The 15,371-nt window shown below is 38.6% G+C and overlaps 2 protein-coding genes across 10 annotated transcripts; one reads left to right on the forward strand and one right to left on the reverse strand.

Moving 5' to 3' along the window:
• Nucleotides 1-7,775, forward strand: LOC131335151 (probable ubiquitin-like-specific protease 2A). 9 transcript variants are annotated; one of them, XM_058370391.1, is made up of 8 exons: nt 6-228; nt 4,714-4,926; nt 5,483-5,714; nt 5,821-5,988; nt 6,080-6,211; nt 6,347-6,428; nt 7,172-7,285; nt 7,387-7,775. In XM_058370391.1, the coding sequence occupies exons 1-8, from the start codon at nt 120-122 to the stop codon at nt 7,456-7,458; spliced, it is 1,122 nt and encodes a 373-aa protein (XP_058226374.1). In that variant the 5' UTR covers nt 6-119; the 3' UTR covers nt 7,459-7,775. The 9 variants fall into 9 exon arrangements, with proteins under 9 accessions (XP_058226376.1, XP_058226374.1, XP_058226371.1 ...); XM_058370389.1 differs by having other exon boundaries at nt 39-228; nt 4,711-4,926; nt 5,477-5,714; XM_058370390.1 differs by having other exon boundaries at nt 42-228; nt 4,711-4,926.
• Nucleotides 7,776-11,826: 4,051 nt separating this feature from the next.
• LOC131335152 (large ribosomal subunit protein uL22y-like) lies at nt 11,827-15,371 on the reverse strand. Its single transcript, XM_058370394.1, has 7 exons — nt 15,235-15,371; nt 15,078-15,114; nt 14,858-14,898; nt 12,641-12,871; nt 12,446-12,548; nt 12,300-12,367; nt 11,827-12,107 (listed from the first exon to the last, which is right to left on the reverse strand). Exons 1-7 carry the CDS (start codon nt 15,235-15,237, stop codon nt 12,042-12,044), a joined length of 549 nt encoding a protein of 182 aa, XP_058226377.1. The 5' UTR covers nt 15,238-15,371; the 3' UTR covers nt 11,827-12,041.

A 15,371-nucleotide genomic window follows, 5' to 3' on the forward strand; every position in this document is an offset into this window, starting at 1 on the left:
GCGCCTACATAAATTGATTGTGGGGCCCATAGGGTCAACCCCTCCGGATCTGCTGGCAGTCCCGCTCTGCAACTGCAAGCGAGAGAGAGAGAGAGAGAGAGAGAGAGAGAGAGAGAGAGATGGAGATGGAGATGGAGATGGAGGTTCAAATTCAGACGCACCGTGAAACAGCAAAGATGAGTTGTGAAGAAATGACTGGTTCGACCGATAAACCGTCCGACCTCTCAGGTTTTAATTTGTCTTATTCTGATGCATGTCTTCATTTTTCTTCGAGACGACCAGTCCATATATAAGCTCAATCCCTCCCTCCCTCTCTCTGAAACTGCCTTTAAATTCGTTTTTGTGTGGTAATAGCCCTGGTTTAGTTAATCCCTCACTGAATAGGGTCTGCAATTTCAATAAAGGGTTTGCTTATACGTTGATATTCTTGATCAAGTTCAATTATACGGGATTAAATAGCTCGTTGGATTAAAGCGTGGTATTCGAATCTTGTTTGGGTAATATCTCTGCGTTACTGACTATATATGGGAAATGCTAAAGCCCATGTAGCTTTAGGAGTAATGCTAATTGGATTGGGATTTGGTGATACGTTTGGACAAAGGCTTTGTTGATACGGTGGATCTCGTTCAAAATGCTGAAAGTTTTTGGTTCCTGATGATGTCGAAATCTGGACGGATGCTCCGAAAGATCCAAAGGGGTTCCTGCGAGACTGGTGGTGTCGCCGGTCTTGGACCCTCCGACGATCAAGTTAGACAAAAATGATAGACTGTATAAAACGTGATGGGTTGGGTAGCGAACTTTATCTCTGGAGTGTGGGGGTGGATTTCTTTGTGATCCTTCCTGTATAGCTGCCTTCGCGCGTTGGGCCGTGAGAGATGATGCCGGTCTTGATGTACCTGCAGAACCGGAGGGAGATGTTCCTCCGGGAAGAAGCTCCGACGAACTTGTCAGTAAGTGGAGAAGAGAAGAAGTTTTGTAAGAAAGTATCTAGTAGAGAGAAGAGAGTGTTGTAGTGAAGTTATGCAGAGAGACCCCCTTTCTTAGTGGTCATGCTCTTCTATTTATAGGCGAAGGGGTGGAGTGCTAAGCAAGTTGGTCCTACTTTCCACGTGCCGCGTTCTGCTGGGGTGGCGTCCTGCAGCAGGGCCATTTAATGAACACCCTTTCCCAAGTTTCACAGAGCCGCATGGGTCGACGTCAGAAAGGTCACATCGTTCAGAGATGTCACTTCGAATATCAGAGTGGACAACTTACTTACCAAAAGATATTTCTGGAAGGTTCTATAATCGCCAGTACTCGGTGGAGCCCACTTCTGACACACGATGAAGTTCCGAGCATCTGATGCTCTTTCCGAAGAACAACATGGTCGAACAAGAGGACATCCCGAGCGTTTGGGAAGGATTACCGAGCGAACTCAAATATTTTTACGTTCGGATAAGGCACACAACGTTCGGAAAGAACCACGGGGATCCGTCTATCCTTCAGATGACTAATGACGCAACGGGCCGAAGCTCACCCCCATTTACAGATGAACTGAGACAGCTGGACGATGGGATAGCGTGAACCTTTATCCCCCTTTCTGAACCTTATGAACCTTCGGATATTTCGGCCCCCTACATGGAGGGTCTTCTAGCTCTCTATTTATAGGCCCCAGAGTGGAGGGGATTGCGGGATTGTGATCTGGGAGGGATGGTCGGCGTGAGTCGGGATTTCTGGGCGTGACAGGCACCCGAAATAAATGTTTGTCAGTCAACGCAGGCACCATGAATGGGGATGATAGTCCGGGATTCAAGTCTATTGGCCCCTAGGTTATTCTGATTTCTGAGTGCCAAGTGGTAGTCCGCGGTGAGTTCGGTAAAATCCGAACTCAGGATTTTTTCATCAGTACCTGAACAGTAAACGTTCATTGTGTTTTTTTTCTCTCCCAAGTTTAGTGACTTTGACGGGGTTTGATGCTGATTTAGGAAAAGGCATTGTTGATGAGACTGGATCATGTTCCTAATGCTGGTTTATATGGTTTTATGTTCTATTGTAGCATTATGAGTATGGGTTAGGATTGGGAATCATCTAATTGGTGGAATACACTGAACCCTAAACCACTTGGAACTTTACATTAGTATAGCATCTATGTATGCTACTTTGAAACCTTCAATCGTGGTAAACAATGTACTGATTTGAAGGCAATATAATATTGCTGTTAGCTTTTAGGGTTGTCTATATATTCATTTGTTTCCATATTTTGAAGGTGTAATGTTGCTTTATCAAGATCTAGTGGTGCCTCTCTGGTGGCTGATGTGCAGCTAACTTGAGAAGGTTGAAAAAGAACAAACAATGCTAGTCTATTGTCGCCATGTACGGCGAATTTCCCTTATCAAGCTTGGGTGGTGTTGCAGGGTTTTAATTGCGCATGGAATAAAATTCGCTAGTATGTAATATATTTTCTTCCTATAATTGCTTTTCTATTTTGGTGTTGGTTGCACATTAAGCTCCGTAAAAGATTTTAGAAATCATTTACCTTAAATGGCACGAAGCAAATTCACAATTGCCTTCTATTCCTTCATGTTATCCAATCCCGATGGATATTTTGCGAAGCCAATGACTTGTATGTTTTTTTACTATGGGCACTCAAAGTCATGGCCGTTGTATGTTGGGCTGATATTAATAACAGGAAAGCCGGACCGGACTGGAAAACTGGATCGCACCGGTCAGTTTTCCTCCTTTTTTTTTAGTGGCTGGATCAGTTCCGGTTTGCAGCTTTCTTATATTTTAAAACCGGTTCGGTTCCCGGTTCCAATAGCTTAAAAGCCAAACCGGACCAGTTATATGTGTATATATATGTAAAAAAACGCGACTTGTTCCCAGACTCAAAGCCTATCCATCTCTCATTTCATTTTGCCGACTGTGAGCAACACGGTGATGGCAATGGCGATTTCCTGAGCCCGAGAGTGACTCGCTCTCTCTCTCTCTCTCCATCATCATCTTTCATTCTTTGTGGTTTGTACACAAAATTGAAAACCCTAGTTTCATCATGATGCAGCAAATACCAGAAAACAGCAAGAATCTGATGTAAAACTAAAGATAGAACATAAAAGAGAGAAGACTCTAGGGTTTCAACCCAAGAATGTCTTTAGAATCTAAGATTCTGTAATTGAGAGGTAGAAAATTGGCTGTAAAAGCTTACAAAAGAGTATTTATACTAGGGTTATAGTAGCCTAGCATCCTAGCCCTTGATTGCAAAACAAACCCTTCAATCTAGCCTTCCAAAATAATTAAAAAGTCACATGCCAGTCAAATGACTTTTTAAATAGACTAGGAACTTAACTTGTGTCCATAGGACTAACATAAGACATAGAACAACTCAAAACCCTAAAAGATAAACTGAAAATAAATCTAATTAAGACTCAAATAAAGTGACATAGCGGGCCCACTTGGCCTTGGTAAGCGTGACGTATGCTTCTACATCACATCATCTTGTCGACAACCAGTCAACCACCTTGAACTGGTGACAACCACCATGAACTACCGCACCCAACACCACCAAGGTTTGTAATTGTGTCCTAATCATCCTATATTGAACATTGCAGCTCCAAATTAGGGCTTTTGATCGAACCACAAGGACCAGTTCTGATTTCAGCTCTAGGGTTTGATTCTGAGTAGCACGGAGTGGGGGCGGGATGCGGGAGAGTAGAGGCACCTAGAAGCTCCTAAGGTTGGGAGAGCCTGAGGAGCGTATATAGATTTTATAAAAATATGTATATAACATATATCTTTAAATACTTAACCACTAAAGGAAAAATGAAACTGAAAATTTTCCCGATCCTAAAGTGTAATTATTGGAAGTTATGTATTCTCAATTGGCAAAACTTCTTGACTAATATGATTCTCATATTCTTATTTTCACAATGTAATAACTCCCTTAAAAGTAAGGGAATAACTACCTTAACGGCTCGATAAGCTCCCATCTTAGTTAGGAGCGGGCTCCTTTCTTGAGGGGAGTGAGCTCCCGTCAAGCTCCCAATTTGGGAGTGCCGATTCGAGCTCCTGTCTAGAGATCGCACTCATTTTAGAAGGATCATGCTACTAAGGTTTGATTTCAACCACAAATTAGGGCTTTTGATTTCAGCTCCACCATGAACATTTACCTTTTTGTTGAAGGCTTCTTCTTCTTTTTTTAATTGGGCTTGGCCCAGACTTAAAATGTTTTTTGTTGAAGACTTGGTAGAAAAATATTGCTACTGGAATGGATTTTTTGTTAGGCTTAATTGGATTTTTTTTTAGGCTTGGCCCGAAATTGAGCCAATGCAATGAAACCGACCAAACCGGATAAACTGGACAAACCAGATGAAACCGGACTGGAGTAGTTTCGACCAGTTCTAGTTTACACTTCTCCGAACCGAAATGTCCGGTTCAGTCCCAAAGAAAATACCATTTAACCTTTAATAAATTCAGTATGTCAGATAATGTTTTACGTCTTTGGAAGTCTGTTGGTGCTGATATTTAAATTACTGGAGGAGTTTCAGGCCAGGACTTAAGGTTTCAATCATGTTGAGCTTATTTTTCAATCTTTATTTTCCTTTTCTCTATCCCTGTATGTACTTGCACAAAGCGTGTGTCTTGTGGAAGTATTATTGTTCAATTTACATACTTAGGTGACATTCATGTGTTTATGTCAGGGCTAGGAGTTTTGACGGTTGGGTTTTCCTGTTGTAGCAGAGGTATGTGAACATCACATTGTGAAGCATCCTGCCTGCCAGCCACACATTACTGGGTGCCCACAAGCTAATCAAAAGATTAAAACTATCGAAGAAATCCAAGATAGGAAGAACCAGACATTAATTCCCCTGGATTTGCTTGGTGGCTTTCCTCGTCGCAGTCGATCGAAGAGGATTGTTAACCATGGCAGTATAAGTGCACCTGAAAATGCCGGTATTTTGAATACTCAACTGTGCCTGAAGCTCATTTCCATCAGTTGGATTTGCTAAATGTGATATGACATTTAAGGACTTGATGCGGATGATGTTGGTCATAGACTCATACTCTTCCTTAATTATGCATTTTTTCCCTACTCTAACGCCTTAGCGTTTTATGTACACGTGGATAACTTAGATAAGAAAATTTATGTGAATGGGGCTTTGCATTAAAATTCAAAATTTCAAAGATCAAGGTGAGATGGTGACTTCTTGATAACTATTAGGGAGTGTTTCCGTCATTAACTTGTCAAGTTCTAAATCGAGGCTGGGTTTTCTGTAAAAAAAATCCAGATGTCCCTGGAATTAGAATTTTCCTTGTTTGAAAGATGCATTGAAGCTGGTTTATGACTTATTTTGTTGTACTAGTTTCCGAAACTGAATCACGAAGCCTATCAATAAAATTTTTGTGGTTTGGTCAAGTATTCTACCCTAATTCATGCTTGAGAATCAATAACTAATTTTGATGAGTGGACTTTTTTTTTTTTTGATCCGTGGGCTTGTTACAATGGTAGACTTTCATGAAGACTTAACGGCAAAAAGTAGTGCAAGTCAGCCACCCTTTCCAAAACGTCGCTGTGCTTATCAAAAGAAAAAACGTAGGCAAAAAGATGAAGAGACCAGTGACCCTGAAGTAGTTAACCGGTCTTCAGGACGTGAACGATCAAAGAGAAGAGTTAATTGTGATAATGGGATCGTCCCACAGCAGGGGAAATTGGATAGCTCTGCGTTTGAATGCTATTTGGAGTAAGTTCCAGCTATTTTGTTTAGTCTCATGTGGGCAATGACCTTTTTAAAATTCATTTCCCTTCTGTTTATTTATTTTTCTTAAAAACTGTTTTGGGCTGCATAGGAATCTATGGACGAGCTTTTCGGAGGAAAAGAGGAGCTCATTCACACATCTTGATTGCTTGTGGTTTTCCTTGTACACAAAAGAATCTTACAAAGCAAAGGTGCTGGATTGGATTAAGAAGAAGCAGATTTTCTCAAAAAAATATGTCTTCATCCCTATTGTTCGCTGGTAGGTTTATTTTCTTGATTAATTATCTCATGCAACACAAGCTTCGTTCTTGCCAAGTTGTGGTTTTGTAAAGCGAGTGACCTTTTTCTAGGTCTCATTGGAGCCTCTTAATCTTCTGTAACTTCGGTGAAAGTCTACAGACTAAAAGCAGAACTCCATGCATGCTTTTGCTGGACTCACTGCAAATTGCAAACCCTCGGCGTCTTGAACCCGAGATAAGGAAGTATGTTTCTATGACCTCCCACCTTATATCACTGCAGTTTAAAAAGTTGATGGCTAATCATTCTCTTCTTGTTGGCTTCCTCCATGTGCAATATGTATGTGCTTTCTATTTCTGGTTTAATCTTTTGTTCCCCAGGTTTGTGCTTGACATATACAGAGCAGAGGAGAGGCCAGAGATCCCGAAACAGATTTCTCGAATTCCTCTTAAGATTCCTAAGGTGACATTCTTCTTTTATTGCATCCCTAGGCCATGTTTGTTTGTCTGGAAAGCATCGGGTGGACTATAAATCCCAGGGGACCATATCTCTATGTTTAGTTGGAACTTTTGCGGTTATGATTATATACCTTGGATATGAAATCAACAAAACGTGGGATATACAATCAAGGGCAGAGCTTAATTGATTAGGTACTTACCGGTATCCCAACAACTTGATTTGGAAAGCATCGGGGCACTTGCCACTCCTGGTTTCCAAAAAAGTTTTATTTTACACTGATTGATTAGGCACTTACTATCTCAACAACTTGATTTGGCACACAAATGGTTAGCTGATAGCGATTTAAAAGATAAATGGTTTGGATCATAAAAAATAATCTCAATGGCTTTCATTTAAAGACCACGGGGGATTTGTATCAAGCCTTATTCTTTTTTTTTAACAAAAAAAACAAAGCCCAGGACAAAGTCTGACTTTATACTTGAACATTCTCTTCATATTTTTACGTAAAATATACAACAATACAAGTGCACTCTCTTTTAAACGGCGCCACCCTCCAATCTAAATCTTGACTTCGCCACTGTATACAATTACCATGAAATGTTGTATTATTAATCTCATCCCTATTAGTCAATGAGATTATTTACCTATGAGTATATATATCCCTTCGCTATTGGTCTACACAAACAAACATGGCCTCGATGTTTTTTGCCTGACAGTGATGCTCATATGCTCAAATAAACTTTCAGGTGCCTCAGCAGAGAAATGCCGAGGAGTGTGGCAATTTTGTTCTTTACTACATAAACTTATTCATAGAGAGTGCTCCTGAAAATTTTAGCATATCTGAAGGTTACCCTTACTTTGTAAGTTCTTCTGTTCCACTGCTACTATTGTACCATTTTTCTGAACGATGGATCATTGTAATTGAATGATGGTGTTTTTCCTTGGTCGCTATGTCATATAGATGAAAAAGAACTGGTTCACTCCGGAAGGTTTGGAGGACTTCTGCAAAAGATTCAACTCAACTTGCCCGTGAATTCTGTGAGCCATGCAGATGCTTGTTTGTATCTTCTGTTTTGTGCAGAGAATTGGAAGAGATACGAACGAATGACACAAACATTTTCATTTGTGGGGCTAGAAGTTGGCAGTGGAAAATTAAAAGTTAGATCCTACTAGTTGTGAAAAGGTAGCCGTTTTGTTTTTCTCAACACAGATGGTAGCTTTATTTTCCTTTTGATTGTTGGTGACAGTACATTTTCTATCTTGTTTACTCTATCCTTTGCTGTCCTACTGTACAGGAATTTCAGAATTCTAAGCGATGGAAATTTAACCCACAGATCCGTTTCACGTGCACTGTAGTTTTTTTTTTTTGGCTTAGCAAGGTTATTCAGTGCTCATGCCCGTAGCATTGCTCTAGAAGCATTAAACATTTTTTTCCAGTTTAGGGGCAGATTCAGTACAGGGCAAGGGTTCACTGATATGTGACTGTGTCCTCGGATTTTCACTAACGCGTATACTACCTCAGTTTAAAAAATGCCTCTCCTCTATCAGATACGTAATTGTGTAGCCTGTTGCGAGTGCAATGTCAAAGGCTATCATGGATAGCGTCTTGCGGCTTCTACAACAGTATCTATGGGATGCCTAGTATAGGTATCATTGTGTGGAATTGTAGTATCTATGGGATGCCTAGTACAGGTATCATTGTGTGGAATGATCGTGACTTGCTTTGGGTGTTGACTTTTATTGTCTTTTGGAAATTGAATTTTCGAGGCATTGGCTTTTATTTCTTGAAATCGAATATCTGAATTTTTAGCTTTAAATCTCATTGGGCGTTGACCTCAAATCTTCTAGGCCACAATCACAGCCGTCTTGTCTCCTAGCATTGGTTTTCCTCGATCGACAGCTTTTTATTGTCTTTTGGAAATCGAATTTTCGAGGCATTGGCTTTTATTGTTGTCTGGAAATCGAATATCCGAATTTTTAGCTTTAAATCTCAAGAATCAAATCTTCAAAATTGCATCAAGTTTTGAAATGAAATTTTTGAAGCTTTCAGTTTTCAAATTGGAATTTTGAAGGCCGAAGATGAAGATGAGAAAAGTTCCATGTGAAGGGTATTTGCACAAAGGTTAATCAAGAAGCTCAACAGAAGCGCATTCAGCGCGAGAACTTCGCCACCAAACAGGTAAGAAAAGATTATCGACAATGGCATTCCCATTGGCTGAAGTAAACCACGCTATGAGAAGTTATAGCATCTCCACTCCTTATTCAAATTGGAGTAAAAATCACCCAAAACACCACTCTAATTTTGAAGGCTATTTTTTCCCTCCTCAAATTTACAACTATTCCATTGGGTAAATTTCACTTAACTCCCCTCAAGCTTCTGACAATTACAAACACCTCCCTTCACGTTTTTAAAATTGCACTTACCTCCCTGTCTAAGTTGTCGGGTAACTTTTGCTAACAGAAGTTGCACTTTTACTTTTTTACCCCTTCACAAATTTTCTTACTACAATGTTATCTATTTGAATAAATAAATAACCCAAAAAATACAAAACTAACCACCCTAATTAACATTTTACCAGTCACCTCTTCTCTATATGGAGTCTCAAAAAATAAAGTTTTGAAACCTTTTTATTTTCATTTATTCTTATTTAGTTCTTTACCAAATTCCTTAATCATTCTATATATGGAAAAGTATAAAATTGAATCAAAGGTAATAAAAGTTCCCTAACAAGTACTATAACAACTAAATAAATCCAAAAAAATGTAAACATAGTTAAAAAACTTTTTTAGTAGTTTCTTTTGTCTTTGTAGCAAAAATTAATTTGAGATGCCAAATATTCTTTTTATTTTTTTCTTGGCTCAGAAAAGTAACATACTAACTTTTAAGGTGGGTTTTAAAAGAGTTATGTTTGGTTATTTTCAAAGACTTATTTATACTTATACGAGTTGAGGATACAAGCAAGTTTTTTTTTCCCCTGAAAACGCAAAGAAATAAATTTTCATTCATGCCAAACTAAACTTAATTTCACATAAATGCCAAAAATTTATACATGAGTTTATACATGTGTGGCCTGAAACCAAAAAAATAAATAAGTAGTTGATTAATATTCCAAAACCACCACCTATTTTAGAACCATCCATTCACTTATTACAAATCTATGGACCATAAAAATTTAAAAATTTTACTTTTTTTTTTGGCTTTTTTCTCGTAGTTAGTTAACCCTTTTAAACTTTAATTCAATTATTTTTAATTTTTTAGTTTGTCTCAATGAGTAGAATAAAAAAATTAAAATACCATGGACCATATTTTTCAAACTTTAAAAAAATCCTGAAATAATCAAAATAAATTGGTTTATTTTGTTTATTTAATTTAATTTGTTTTAGATTATGATAATTTTCAAATTGGTCTATATTTTTCTACTTCTTAGATTCCTCTTATGTAGAGAAACCAAAAAAAGTAATAGTTTTTCTCCCAAAACTTAAAAAAGTTCAGAAAAGACAACAAAAAAGACGTCACTTTTGGTTAGCCCAAAATGTTGAACATGTATTCTCTATTGTTGGTGTGTACATATATCATCAACATGTGGTGTTTCGATATATGTTTATTGCACTTTTCAAAATGTAAAAGAGAGAATAAAAAGCTAAAGACAAGAGATGAGTGCAAAATGGGAAATAAATCTCCACTTTTGGCTGACCTCACCAATTTCCGTCATCTTTAGTGATAGCTAACTAACCGTTGGGGGTATGTGCAGCCGACAACTAAGCCAGAGGGGAGGTAAGTGCAATTTCTAAAACTTGAGGGGAGGTGTCTCTAATCGTTAGAAACCTCAGGAGAGGTAAGTGAAATTTACCCTTCCATTTAATGAAACCTTTACTCAAATTTATGCCTAAATTTGCATTTGCCCATTGAATTGCTTCATACCAAATCAAGTTTTTACCCAAATTATTATTCAACTTTTGGTAAAAAAATTGAGTAAAGAGTGTAATACTACTAAACTGCTAGGTTTTTTTTTACCATAAACACTGAAAGTATTGATGCAAAATTACATAATTACCCTTTTAAACTGTTTTCCCCAATACCCAATTTGGTTTTAATCCCAGCACTCCACGAACCGTACTCCAGTTATTTTTGGGGCCAGTCCGGTCCAATTTTGGATCGTTGTGGGCCCCTCCCAGACCCATATCAAGCTAATTAATGTATTTATCGATGTTTAATTAATCTAATTTTTTTCGTGAATGACATACTCAACGAATTCTACGAAATGAACAATTCTAATTATTGTTGGAGTCCAGGAGAGCTTGTTGGGAGGGGCCCACAACGGCCCAAAATTAAACCGGACTGGCCCTCAAAATTACTCGACTGGACGTTTCAAAATATTTTTCTATTCGTATATCGGAACGGTTCAAGGGACACCCTAAAAAAACACCCATAATCTCAATCTCATAGTTCCCGATCAAATTTTTATAATCCGAACCGTTCAATGTGTGCAAAATGTGATTTTAAGGGTGCCCGTGAGAAATTAGCAAAAAAAATGACCGGGAAAGGTTTGATTTGAACAGTTTTTATTTGAACCGTTCAATAAAAAACTGTTCGAAACTGTTCGGATCAAGCCCTTTCCAGTCTTTCTTTTTGTTGATTTCTAGCAAGTACCCTTAAAATCACGTTCTGATCACATTGAGCGGCTTAGATCATCAAAATTTGATCGAAAACTATGAGATGTTTTTTTAGGTGTTTTTTTGGGTGTCTCCGGAACCGCCCCGTTCATATATAAACTCCGATTCATGAATCCCCTCCATCTTTAGTTCTAGTTTCGTTCAAGCACCACTTAATTATTCCTCCTATCAGTACCAATTTGTATTTTTATAAGCGAATTTATAAGATCCACCAATTTGTATTTTTATAAGGTCCAAATTCTGGAAAGTCATACCCACTAATTTTGAAAATAATTCATATGGCTGAAAATATCGTGTAAAGAATCTTTTTAATTTTTTTTTTGTAGCCGATGATGCCAAAACCAATGTTCCCACCAAAACATTAATGGTAGATCTTCGGAGAATTACTACTTTTAAAGTTCATTGCCACATTTATGTTTTGGTAGGAACTCTTTTTGTTTTGGCAGGAACAGCATAGGTTTTGGCATTATTAGTTGCTTTTTTTTTTTTTTTGTGCCCTCCAATTAGCAAGGTATCCGGGCCAACTGACGTGCACATCGACTACTGATAAGCAAATAATTTTTTTTAAAATTATAACTCAATGATGCATGCACACCTTGACTAATTCTCCGAGACCAGCAATATCACGCATATAGTAGTGATATACATAACCTAGCAACCGATACAACATAAAATATTTCCATGAGGGCTGTTAAAAAAAAAAAAATTTCCCAAGAGGCACACTGCATTCAGGTCCAAAAGAAAAATACTTCAAGAAGTCAAGATAGATATGAAGTTCCATCTGGAAGTTCTAACTCCCCAGGCAAAGTAACTCAAGAATCTAACAAAAACCAAATTCAAAGAACTCTTACTTCGAAGAAATACAAGAAAATGGTCCAACTAACACAGGACAAAAACGAAAATTCTGCCCGTTTCTGCAAGCAGACTTTGTCGCTGTGCTGTTCAAGAAGAAGCACCACTACGTAGAGCTTTGCCCTTCTTGGTCCCTGAAGCCACTTGCATTTCAGGCTGCAAAAAGGATGATAAAGCCTCATGAGATGCAATCCTAATAATGCACTAACAAATAAATGCAACCCAGGGGATTGATACGCACGATATTACGGTATCAAGCAGATATTAGTTCTATAAATGCCATAAAGATGATAACGTGTACCAACAAAGACACGGAAGCATTTCAACAATAATGTTTCGATGGAATACCTCCTTCTTGACAGGTTCTTCCTTCTCAGACAAAGTCAACTCAATATGGCAGGGCGATGACATGTAAGCTGCAAAAGAGATGTGTTATAAATTGTGCATGGTAAACAGCAATACACGCTCATCAATAACGGCAGGCAAGCACTCACGGTTGATTCTTCCATGAGCACGGTACGTCCGACGCCTCTGCTTTTGAGCTTGGTTTACCTGGATGTGAGATATGTAAAGAGTGTCAACATCCAAGCCTTTCACCTGAAGAACACGAGAGTAAAATTGCATCAGTTAAAGACAAATGAAGAAGGAAGAAGAGGGGAAAGGCACAATAAGTAGAACAGAACACATACTTCTGCATTACTCTCAGCATTCTTAAGTAAATCAAGAATAAATCCTGCAGATTTAACAGGCCAACGTCCTTGACCATTTGAGTGGCGGTTCTTTGCCTGAGCAGTTCGCCCAACTCCACGACAGAAGCGAGTGAACGGAATGGCTTGTTTGTGGGCAAGAACATCCTCCAAATACCTTTTGGCCTTGGTCAGAGGCAGCTTTCGAATTGCATGGGCTGTCTCTCTAGTGTTCTGGGAGGACGCAATCAAAATGATGCAGTCAGGGTCCATAGGTAGAAATAAGTACAAGCATAAAGAAATGCAGAGAGCAGACAATAGACATGAATTCAGTTCAGATGGAACCAATTATTTGCACCATTCATCATGAAATAACTACGAGCATGACTTCAAGTAAACTGCGACGCGTGAGACTTTCAGTAATCTATGAAGATCCATATTAAAGGACAAGAGGTACACAACTACCTGCAGATTATAACAACCTGATGATGCCATGACATTACCGCAGAACCACACTACTGACAGGAAAACAAAGACTACCCACAACTGCGTGTTTTTGTAAGCCACAAAATAGAGATAGGATAAAGCATTTTAAGAGTACTTCTATCAGTAGCTTGCCATTAAAAAGGCGCAAACTCCCATACCGAAGAAATACAGTACTATTTAACTTCAAGACTGGACCTTTCCTAAATGTTCCACCTCTTTCAGGAAGGGGTAGGCACCAACAAAGAAGGGCTTGATCTATGTTACCTGGAATGCAAATCGCTCCTCTATACGAGGAACGAGAAACGGGAACATGGTACGCGCATGTCCGAATTTTTGGAACGACATGAGTAGGCTTCTATAGCTTACATTCCAAGAATCATCCAATTAAGTAAAGTATTGTTTGTCTAACAATTCATGAAAAACAATTTCTAGAAGTGTTATGAGCAACTTTCTTATATTTTGTCTTGCTAAAGCACTAATATCTCAAGTCTTCATAGGAGAAATTTTGAGATCCCTTTGGATAGCTAAATTCATCGTATTAGAATGCAGTTGTACCACATTTCGGAACAATAGTTCTAAAATGTAATTCCCTAGGGTATTAGTGTTTTCCGGTAACATAGGGCTTGATCTCAAGAGGCTAGCCAACTCACATTTCGAAACCCCCATAAGAAATGAACTATCTCTCGGTTCTCTCTTGGTAGTTAGTGGATATTTTTCAATATTCGCCCCATTGATTTGCATTCTAGTTGGGAATAAGGTCAGCACTCCCGACCCCTGAACTTGTAGAAACTAGACCATGCAACACACTGGCTAATGACATGCCCCAGATGTAATCCAAGCTATAAACACTAGGATTATACTGCAGTTCGAAATCTACCATTATTTAGTGAACCTTCGGCAGCTAAAAAATTTACATATGTTAAGCAATTTCCCTTAAGTTCACAAGGGACCCATCCACAACAGGAAATGGGCCCTGCCTTTTCCATCAGGTTTGCTAAGAAAGAAACACAAATGCTGATTCCGATCTCCACAAAACATTCTTACTATGGATTAAAACTAAACGGTAATCATCTAAATATCTAATGAATCTTAGTATCTTACATGCCCATAAACAAATCTGCTTCCAAACATGCTGAGGTTATATTTTTTCATCTCTCCAAATCTCCGTGAATTTGACTACTTAAGAGGAGAAATAATTTTTTCCCCAATTTTCTATTATAGGACAATTTTATCAAGCCTTTGACCACATTTCAATTTCAAACTGGACTACCCTTTTCTGGAACTGCCATCTCATGACATTGAATTCAACATAACTTTCTTACACCAATCCAGAAAAAATGGCTAACAAAGTCTGATTCAACTACATTATGTCACATCACGAAGAATGATTCAAGGATAGGCTAATAGCTACAGTACTTGACACTATCGCACACCCATATAACTCAACTCTCTCTGTCAAAATGCAAAGCCCAGAACAATCTAAAACATAATGGACAATTTTCCTCCTTGTATAAGAACGACAAAATAAAACTAGAGATAATCTATGGACACACCCAAACTACACACACACATTCACATCTTTTGTCGGCTCCACGCAGCGCGTGTGGAGCACAGAAAACATGTGACCGTGCATTATTGAGCGTAATTTGGGTATACATAGAAGAACTCTAGGACCATAACCCACATGACTAAATTCTTCATATATACAAATATATGAACACAAAAAATTCATACCTTGAAATGAACTCGGAGATCAGATCCCCTAGCTTTGCAAGCTGGAACAAAGGCACCACGAAAAGCAAACATACCATCAGTCTCAAATGGAGCATACCAATAATTTAATGGAGTTTACGGAATATTAATCCTATGTTTACCCATTTCCGAGGAGAATTGAAAACGAAACCCAGGAATCAAAATATGGTACTAAAACTAAAGAAACGGCAACAAAACTTACATTTGGTTGGGTTGTCGGGTTCCCTCGAATACTTCACCTGAGAAAATACGAAGAGAACAAAACAATGGGTCAGAAGGCATACAATCACAGACGTTGAGATAGATACACTGATATACGTATAGGAAATATGCGAGGAGAGAGAGAGAGAGAGATTGACCATGGCTGCTGCTGCGTAGAGGGTTCGAAGCTCCAACGTAAGAGAAATGAGTTTAGGGTTTCTCAGCAATACGAAGGAGCGGTATGAGACACAATCTGGGCTTTCCAGAATTTTTATTTGGGCTGGGCCTTTCAGAG

The sequence above is a fragment of the Rhododendron vialii genome, chromosome 8a (genome assembly GCF_030253575.1).
Source record: "Rhododendron vialii isolate Sample 1 chromosome 8a, ASM3025357v1".
Lineage (NCBI taxonomy): Eukaryota > Viridiplantae > Streptophyta > Magnoliopsida > Ericales > Ericaceae > Rhododendron > Rhododendron vialii.